The 10,196-nt window shown below is 39.4% G+C and overlaps 2 protein-coding genes across 2 annotated transcripts; one reads left to right on the top strand and one right to left on the bottom strand.

The window, feature by feature from the left end:
* Positions 1–685: 685 nt before the first annotated feature.
* Positions 686–7,775, top strand: LOC137945494 (heat shock 70 kDa protein 14-like). Its single transcript, XM_068791406.1, has 10 exons — positions 686–808; positions 1,387–2,578; positions 2,786–3,013; positions 3,152–3,247; positions 3,333–3,563; positions 6,168–6,362; positions 6,508–6,654; positions 6,729–6,878; positions 6,989–7,119; positions 7,284–7,775. Exons 2-10 carry the CDS (start codon positions 1,409–1,411, stop codon positions 7,501–7,503), a joined length of 2,568 nt encoding a protein of 855 aa, XP_068647507.1. The 5' UTR covers positions 686–808; positions 1,387–1,408; the 3' UTR covers positions 7,504–7,775.
* A 1,385-nt stretch (positions 7,776–9,160) lies between these two features.
* LOC137945505 (multiprotein-bridging factor 1c) lies at positions 9,161–10,062 on the bottom strand. The gene has a single exon (XM_068791429.1). It carries the CDS (start codon positions 9,874–9,876, stop codon positions 9,445–9,447), a length of 432 nt encoding a protein of 143 aa, XP_068647530.1. The 5' UTR covers positions 9,877–10,062; the 3' UTR covers positions 9,161–9,444.
* Positions 10,063–10,196: the final 134 nt, after the last annotated feature.

The raw sequence follows: 10,196 nt of genomic DNA on the forward strand, positions 1-10,196 counted from the left end.
GACTAAAAAATAGATAAATGTAGTTAGTTATATAATTGCCTGTGTCAGAGTTGTTCCGTCCATTGTTGTGTTTTCTGTATCTAACATACCGGTATGTTGGGTTGTATCTAAGCGTCTGACTCAGAACTCTGAAGTTAAGTGAGTTTGGGCGAGAATAGTATTAGGATAGGCGACCTCCTAAGAAGTCTTATTGGTTCGGTGTTTGACACGAGAGTAGTATTAAGATAGGTGACCTCCTAAGAAATCTTATTGGTTAGGCGTTTGACATGGTATCAAAACTGGACACTACGTTCCGCGTTCGAATCCCGAAGTGTAGTGGTCCCAAAACCGTTAACGGTGGGTATCAGTGGTTCTGTCCACTCTGGTTAAGTGTTGTGTTTTTCGTATCTAAGAGACCGATCTGTTAATTCCCGCTTATTAGCTATTTACATATTTGTTTCAACCCATTCGAGCAACTTTAGTTTTACTTAATATGCCCTTAGAGATCCCGAATCACGAGCCAGTACACGCATGGATGTTTCTGGAACACCCAAACCGTTGCTGGACTCCTCGTCGTCCCGGCATTCCGCGACGTCTTATTGTTAATTTTCATAAAAGTTCTAACAATTCCATTTTTAAATTTAATGGCTTTATTATTCTAAAGTCCCCGAACTTCATAAATTTGACTGAAAGTCTTCTAATCGACGGTTCTAGAAAAAGCCTGTCCACGACAATTTATTGTCCTCCGGTGGCTTCCCACCAAACATTTTGATCGAAAGAAAGCTCACGACACTGCTTAAGAGAAACATCACCGCTTCCATCGCTTCAGGTATGTTCCGGAAAACCCTAGTTTCCGTATGCCTTCGCCTGGTTTTGAATCTTTCAGATCTAATTGCTTTGTTTCTCAAACTTGAATCGGTTGTTATAGCATTTTCGGTGCCCGTTTATTTGTTTGTTTGTTTGTTTTCTCGTTTCTAAGTCGTAGTTCTTTGTGTTCTAGGTCTCGTTATCTGATTCTGAACCTTGATTGCCCCAAGTCGTTGCTCCTTTTCCTTCGTATAATTGGCTGGATCGTGATGTAGTGGTTTTCGCTTTTATCTAGTATAGTTTGACGTTTTTTGTGAATGAAACATGGAGAAAACAATGACTCATCTCTGGCACATTCTGCTGCCAATAGTTGTTCTCTAAAGCGACTTAGCTGAGGTGCTGATTGTGGCCTGCACTTTGTTCTCGATCTTTCTGCTTCGTCCTTAGCTTATTAAAAACTAGTTTCTGTTTGTCAGATCCTCTATTCTTCGCACGGGTGAAGTCTTACCTTTCATTTTATACTAACTTGTTTTCGTCACTGTGGATGTCCAATTTCTAATTATCGCATCGGGTACTAATTCAATTTTTTCTCATTCATAGGTGGTTTTTTTTAGCCAAGAAGATGAGTGTGGTTGGTTTCGACTTTGGTAATGAAAGCTGCATTGTAGCCGTTGCGAGACAACGGGGTATAGATGTGGTACTCAATGATGAATCTAAGCGAGAAACCCCTGCTGTTGTTTGTTTTGGAGAGAAACAGCGTTTCGTAGGCACAGCAGGAGCTGCCTCTTCTATCATGAATCCGAAGAACTCCATATCTCAAATCAAGCGCCTAATTGGCAGAAAGTTCTCTGATCCTGAGCTTCAGTGTGATCTTCAGTCTTTGCCTTTCTCAGTAACTGAAGGTCCCGATGGTTTCCCTCTGATTCATGCTAGATATTTGGGGGAAATGAAAACTTTTACCCCAATACAAGTTTTAGGGATGGTCCTTTCAAATCTTAAAAGTATAGCAGAGAAGAATCTCAATGCTGCAGTCGTAGATTGTTGTATTGGAATTCCAGTCTATTTCACTGATCTTCAAAGAAGAGCTGTTTTGGATGCAGCGACTATTGCTGGTCTTCATCCTTTGAGGTTGATGCATGAAACCACGGCAACAGCTTTGGCTTATGGAATCTATAAGACTGATCTACCTGAAAATGATCAGTTAAATGTTGCTTTTGTGGATGTTGGCCATGCCAGCATGCAAGTGTGCATTGTGGGGTTCAAGAAAGGTCAGCTCAAGATATTAGCACATGCATTTGATCGTTCTCTTGGAGGGAGAGACTTTGATGAAGTTCTGTTCCAACATTTTGCTGAAAAATTTAAGCAAGAGTATAAGATCGATGTTTACCAGAATGCTCGAGCTTGCACAAGACTTCGAGCTGCGTGTGAGAAGCTGAAAAAGGTTTTGAGTGCAAACCCACAGGCACCTCTGAATATTGAGTGTTTGATGGACGAGAAGGATGTAAGAGGATTCATCAAGAGGGATGAATTGGAGCAAATTAGTGTTCCTATATTGGAGAGGGTGAAGGGCCCACTGGAAAAGGCCCTATCAGAAGCTGGGCTTAATATTGACAGTATTAATTCAGTTGAAGTAGTGGGATCAGCTTCTCGTATTCCAGCAATTTTTAGGATAATAACCGAGTTCTTTGGAAAGGAGCCAAGGCGTACCATGAATGCTAGTGAGTGTGTTGCCCGAGGGTGTGCACTCCAGTGTGCTATTCTTAGTCCAACTTTCAAAGTTCGAGAATTTCAGGTGAATGTTGTCTCTATTCAATTTCTTTGACTATATTTCATATTTTTCTTGGCTGAATTTGATTTAGCTTTGTTTAGCATATATTGACTTTGATTATGTGGAAATCTTGGTTTCTTCATTAGTTTTTTAATTAGCTCAGAAGGTAAACTCTGAAGCTATGGCAGTTATGTTTACTTACGATCATTTATCTTATATTTTTATTTGAAGGTCAATGAGAGTTTCCCATACTCAATTGCCCTGTCTTGGAAAGGTTCTGGCCCTGATTCACAAAGTGGAGCTGGAGACAACATGCAGACTACTGTTGTATTTCCAAAAGGCAATCCAATTCCAAGTGTCAAAGCATTGACGTTCTATCGATCTGGCACATTTACAGTTGATGTTGTCTATGGGGATTCAAACGAATTTCCAGGATCAGCTAAGATTAGCACATACACGGTATATGTCTATTATCAGACTCATTCTTTTTGCAATGCTCTGTTCACTTGATAAACTTTCATTGAGTGAAGGCCTATCTTTGGAGGCTTTGGTAAATACTGTGTCAGTGCATATAATATTTTGAATACTTCTTCACAGATTGGTCCATTTCAATCTGCCAATGGTGAGAGGGTGAAACTGAAAGTAAAAGTTCGATTGAATCTGCATGGTATTGTTTCCATCGAGTCAGCAACTGTAAGTCATGTATAACTGCAGGTTTCCTTGTTTTAGCTGTTACCTTGTATGTTGCTTTGTTGACACTATTTGTTGTGCACTAAAGCTATTAGAAGAAGAAGAAGAAGTTGAAGTTCCAGTAACGAAGGAGCCAGAAAAAGAATCTACGAAAATGGACACTGATGATACCACAACTGATATTCCTGCATCAGGTGGAAATGAAACTGATGTAAATATGCGAGATGCTAGAGAAGCCACTGATGCTGCCACTGGTGGAGCGGAAAATGGTGTTCCTGAATCTGGAGACAAGCCTGTTCAGATGGAAACAGATACCAAGGTATATTCTCCTGGTAGTATCTACATGTTAGCTATTTGCATTTTGTGATCTTTGGTTTTTTGAAATATGCATGTTGATAGTTCAAGTACTCGGTTTTTAAAAACTGAGGAAACAACTGCTTGAAGACTTCACATTTTTTCACGTTATAAAAGGATCATCTCTGATTGATTCATGCATTTGTCCAATGATATTTTAGTTTTGTTTTAACCAAGTGTTAGGACTGAGAAACCTTTTCTTTTGACGGAAACTCATTCCATCTGGGGAATCTCCATGTGTGGCATCTTTCTTAATTTGTATAGGCTTGTGTGAATTAGGGGGTGGGCACGGGTGTCAGGGATGGGTTCCCAAAACTTGAACCTAACCCAAAACCTGAACCTGGAAAAGAAATTCGAACGGGGTTGGTTTCCCAATCCTGTCACTGGCCACCCTGCTGTGCTCTGCCCCACTCTGCTCCGTCCTGCCCCATTCACCCTGTCCATAAGATAATGACCCTTTAAAAATAAAAAGTTTAATTTTTGTTTTAAATAAAAAATTGCAATACATCATAAAAATCAGACAACATAAAACCCTGTTTATTTAAGCGATTAGGTATTATCGTCCGGGTACAAAATGCTTTTAAAATTTATTTTTTCTTAAATACCTGTAAAAAACTTGTTAAGGAATAGTCTCACATCGATTATTGAGATAAATTTTTTTGAGTTTATTAGTTAGCAAAAGAGGTTTCCTAAGTGGTTAGTCATTTTGGGATGGTCCTTGGACCCAATCTAACAAGGTATCAAAGCAAGTACTCAATATGTGGGTCTCCACCTAAATTATTCACGTACCTACACGTGAGGGTCTCCACCCAAATTATCCTCGTGCCTACACATGAGGGGGATTGTTAAAGAATAGTCCTACATGGATTGGTGAGATAAAAGATTTTGAGTTTATTAGTTGGCAAAAGAGGTTTCCTAAGTGACTAGTCATTTTGGGATGGGTTTTGGATCCAATTTAACAGAACTTATTAAAATACATTAATTTATCATTAAAATATATGTCAGTCATATATATTTTCTAAAGGGCATTGCAGGGTATGAACTAGGTAGGTTTGGGGAAACCCTTTCTCGACCCGAAACCCAACCGGTTTTTTTCCCACCCTTTCCCCAACTGGTGGAGTGGAATGTAAAACCCATTCCTGGGTTTTTGGGTTGGGTTGGGTCACATTCCCCGTGAAATCCAACCTGGTGCCTACCCTAGTGTGAATTGATGTTTGTACTTTTTTTTTGTCAATTTTCTTTCATTGCGATCTGATTGCCACTGCAAAATCTTAATGGCTGAGTGAGATTCTGTTTGTTTTGGAGTTCTCTTCCTTTTAGTCTTGATTTAAGTAATTGATCTGGATTATTGTTCTTTTTTTTTCCATTGTAGTTTGAGTTACTTTCCCTGTGGCTTTTATTATACTGTATAAATTTTGTATTTATGAGCTGCGGCTGCTTCCTAGGTTTCTATTGCTGACCTCTAATTTCTTTCAGATGCTGATCTTTGTTTTAAAGCATTCCAATGGACTGGAACTTTTCAATGTGTAGATAACATCAGCAGAAACTATACCTGTTGTGGCTGCAAAGGCCATAGATGTTTCAAACAATAGTACTGTTTGTTAAGGCTATTAAATTTCTATACAAGTCCCACGATCAATTTTTTGCTCCTTTTCCATTAATTGTTCTTTGATAATTATGTCTGTCTAGAGAGAATTTAAGTTTATAAATTGGTTAGCTTCTGAATTATGTGTAGGATTCAATTTTTTTTTTTTAAGAAAGGATTTTTAATTTTATTTTATTTTATCAAGCACTGAAGGCCGAAGGGAACAACTTAAAGATGGGGGGGGGGGGGGGGCTCCTTACATCAAATTGATTAGAGGGTATCTCCCTCTTTATCAAGAGAATCGGCTAACTCCCACTTAAACACTTTCCCGATAAATTATCAAAATATCGTAGTTGACATCCTGATTATTATTCTGTTGAATTTGTCCTAACTAGACTAAAAGGCAACGTGAATACAGTAAAATCATCAGCTCATTCGATTTTTTCTTTTATTCTTTAGCCCTATTTATATGAAAGCAGTTCTTATGGTACACCGCAGTATTGGTCTGTTGGTTCTTTTAAATAAATGCATCATTTTGTAAGGTGTACGACAGGCATGACAAACTCATGTTCTGTTTGTAAGCCACCTCTTATAGTTGTTGTTATAGTTCTTGGACTCTTGTAATTCTTCTAAAAACAAAACATATTGATGTTTGTCTGTGGATTGCATATTTTGTCTGCTGTGTGAAAGGAGAGCCAAAAATGTTTGTATGCATGGAATGTGCTCATCTCTAGCAGTTTGTGGTAGTTCTGTTTCTCTCTCTCTCACTCTCTCTCACACTCACTCACTCACTCTCTCTCTCTTACTGTTACTGTCTTCTCTGTAAAATCTCTTTCTGCCCGTCTGTTTTTTCTATCTGAATTTGTTTGCTTCTTGGACTTATAAATTGTTTTTAATAAGTGTCATATCACTCGTATCTTTCAATTTAACTCGGTTCAGAGAGCTGATATTTTTTCTAATTAAATTTGTGGTTTCTGTTTGCAGATTGAAGCTCCAAAGAAGAAGATGAAGAAAACTACAATCCCTGTTTCAGAGTTTGTATATGGTGCAATGCTGCCAGGAGATGTGCAGAAAGCTGTAGAAAAGGAATTTGAGATGGCTTTGCAAGACAGAGTGATGGAAGAAACCAAAGAAAAGAAGAATGCTGTTGAAGCTTATGTGTATGACATGAGAAACAAGGTGAGTAGTGGATAAGGGTCTTGGGCTCAATGTTCATAGAGATAGTGAATTACCTGCTAATTTTTGTGTTTGTGTATTTAGTGAGTATTCAGAATCTAATAACAGCAATCTGTTGAATTGGAACTCATGATTTGTCTTTTTCCAGCTCCACGACAAGTATCATGACTTTGTTACTGCTTTGGAGAAGGAGGAGTTTTCTGCAAAACTTCAGCAAGTAGAGGACTGGCTGTACGAAGAAGGTGAAGATGAGACCAAGGGTGTGTATGTTGCCAAGCTTGTGGAGCTAAAAACGGTGAGTGTTCTTTGCAGTTTGCTAGGAATTTATTTTATGCAGCAATGTTTTTCTGATAAGAGTAGTTTTTGCAGCAAGGTGATCCCATTGAAGAGCGTTACAAGGAAAGTGTAGAGAGAGGTCCTGTGGTTGAACAACTTGTTTATTGCATCAGTAGCTACAGAGAAGCAGCTCTCTCGAAAGATCCCAAATTTGATCACATAGACATAGCAGATAAGCAGAAAGTATGAATAAGCTGTGCATGTTTTGATGTGTTGTCGTTCTTGGTATAATCTATCTAGGTAGCTACGTTCGCTAGTTGGTTATACGTGATGGTTTCCATTTGTCCTGACAGGTCATAAAGGAGTGTGGTGACGCCGAAGCCTGGTTTGCTGATAAAAAGCAGCAACAGGATTCACTGCCCAAGCATGCGACGCCAGCGCTCTTGTCTGCTGATGTAAGAAAGAAAGCAGAGATTGTTGACAGGTACATACACTGATATATTTTTTCATGAGAACGTGACCGAGTGCCGAGTTAAATGAACAAAATCTGGTTGGCATGTTTGTGTGGAATGTTCTCCATTCGAGTGTCGACGGTAGTAGTGATTTTTTTTTAGGTAGCTAAAAGTGTTAAGTACTTTGTTTGAGCAGGTTTTGCAGGCCTATAATGACAAAACCAAGGCCAGCACCTGCTAAACCTCAGACACCAGCAGCAGCAGCAGAGCCAGCGGCAACACCACCTCCAGAGTCTTCTGAGTCGCAACATCAGGGCAATTCTGAAACTGCTTCTGCAGAAGGCGAGGCACCGCCAGCTGGTGCTTCCGAGCCAATGGAGACTGAGAAGTCTGATAAGGTAGCAGAGCAAGCTTAATTAAGTTGTCATGTGGGGAGTTGTTTTCATGAATATATTTCGGAGGTGGATTGATACTGTAATATCAATCTGTTTCCAGCCTCCTTGACGTGAAGAATACTGGTGAGGATTGGTGCGGAGAAGTCTCCATGGGCGGGATGTAGGTGGTTGCCCCCATAAATCCGGTTTTGAGAGGGTTTATGAGAAAATATACTTGTGTGATTATCTATCCTCGGATTTTTGTTTGCAGAATAGACCTCAATTTGAGTTTACTCAGTTGAGTTATTGGATTTTGTCATCCTCTTTGGTGAATGATTTATAATCAACACGATGTACCAACCATTATGTGTAAAGCACAAAGATTCACTCACCGAGGTAGCTGAGTTTCTCTAGAGATGACTTGAGATTTCATGGTAGGTTCGGAAACCCTTTTATTAAGGCAAATTGTCTTTTGAGAAGTTATATGCGAGTTGGCTATACTCGGCAGGGGCATTTCGGCATTAATCACGATGTCTTTAGGTAAAACAGCTCGTTTTAACCGCCTTGCGCATCGGATAAAATCCGTAGTTTTGGATTTTTTTTTTGTTTCAAACGGATAAATGATTTTAAATAAATCCGTAAGAGTTTTAGATCTAATGTTTGGATGTCCACTCCTTGATGGTCTTTCTCGTAAAATGTCCCTTAAGCAGTCATATTCTCATTTCCATGATATTTTATTCTGCTTGCTGTGTTAACCTATGATATCCACCGTTCTTCTCTTTTTCTTTTTACTTGCTTCATTATTCAATTCCTAAGGTATCACCATTCTCTCTTCTTCTCTTAGTTGTCTCTTATTTCTCTTTCCGATTCTCTATTTGGAAGATGAATCCAATATATTTACTGCTCTAGAAAAGATGGAATGAACGACGGTTCAGTCGATGATTTGAGTCTCTGGAGCTGTGCATGATAGAGTACGTTTAAGTTGGCCTCAGGAGTTAGCTAAGGGTGTTACTCAAAACCGTTGAGTTCGGTTTGGAATCACCCGGTACTAAACTCATCAATATATATTTTTTATTTGTTTTGGTGATTTTTTTACTTTTATAGTTTTAAAAATAGGTTGAAACTCAGATTGAGCGTGGTTAAAATTCTTTAGCTTGATCTCAATCCCATTTTAGCTTTAAACTCGAATTTGAAGTATTTAGATAGAGCCAAACCCAGCTTAGTTCGACGGAGATTCTTGTAATTAATTCTCATATTTACAATAATTACCTTTAATATCGGTGATTGAGTAACAAACCCGTATTATTCTTCCCTAGCACAAAATTCAATTCAAAGTTTTTATAATGATTGGATTCAAGCTTTTTTTGTTTGGAAAAAAATCAATATTGGGTAATTATTTGTTATGATTTTTTTTTTATGAATATTTAATTTTATTTGTTAAATTTTTGTTTGAGATAATGCTATCAATTATATAATTTTTCAGCTTTTTTCAACTTGATAATTTTAATATTTTTTTATTATATAAGGAAATTAGTAGTGAAAGTGTATTTTTAATCAAATAATAATAAATTTTATTCGTTTATTTTATCATAGACATTGCTCATGCGTTCGAAGGAATATTATTTTCTAGCATCAAGTCCCGTCCCATGGCAACACTATACGAATAGTACCGAAAGCTCAATCACTTCCTATAATGCGCAGAGGCGTTATCGTTTGTATAACTACGATTTGCCAGTGTAATACGGATCAAAATACACTTCTGTTCGAGAGATTTGAGTAGGAAATGCTACCAGAAAGACTAGGAACTGTTCGTGATTTCTTGTATCTACAAAGCTTCCATTTCCAAAGCACCGATCACTAAACTAAGTAATCCTTGCCATCGGATACAACGTTGATGTTGAGAGAATGGAAACCGAAGACGTCACTACGTCACAATTCAGATGTGCAGTGCATATTACAGACCTTGTGTGTGCAAATCATCTATTATTTGATCTTGCCTCTGAGTTTGACTCCAAGTACTCTTTCCATCTTCGACAAAATCATCTGATTCGGCACGGCTTTCCCGTTTTCATACTCCTGCACGACCTGAGGCCGCTCGTTGATCAGCTTCGCCAGTTCCGCCTGGCTCATCTCCTTTGCAAGCCTTGCCTTCTGAATCGCCTGCCTAACCTCCGGCGACACTCGGCCAAACGACGCCGGTTCGGTCTCCACATCAAGCTTCCTAGCGCTCACCACCGGAGCTGCCTTCTTGTTAGACCCAGCGTCGAACTTCTTGACCGTCTGGATCGACGCGCCGGTTCGGAGAGCCTGATTCACGGCCTTCGGGTCACGGAGGTCGTAGCTCTTCGGCTTTGATTTGCGGAGGACGATGGGCTCCCAGTCTTGCGTGACAGCTGCTGTAGACCTGGTCGGCATTGCCGATATGCAGCAGTGAAGAGAATCCAAGGATAGAAGGACACAAACGGAAAACGAGACGATCAATATGACCGATTCCTCCAGGGTGTATTTTATAACGATTGGTCGAGTGTCTGGAAGGTTCTGGTCTGCCGCGGGAACTTGCGGGACAAGGCACTACCAGTTTTTGTTCGGGAAGGTTCTCGTGGATGGGCTCTTCATGGGAAAGAGATGTTGGCTCCCTACAAATAGTTGGACAATGTCAAAAGTATTGGGCCTTGGATGTGCCCAGTTCCCACATGATAAAGTTGGTAACGGTGGTAGAGCTCTCTCACATGATT

Source organism: Aristolochia californica, unplaced genomic scaffold, assembly GCF_029961685.1.
Source record: "Aristolochia californica isolate CCGP_79_NKW_82.1479 unplaced genomic scaffold, dmAriCali1.0.hap1 SCAF_12, whole genome shotgun sequence".
Taxonomy (NCBI): Eukaryota; Viridiplantae; Streptophyta; class Magnoliopsida; order Piperales; family Aristolochiaceae; genus Aristolochia; species Aristolochia californica.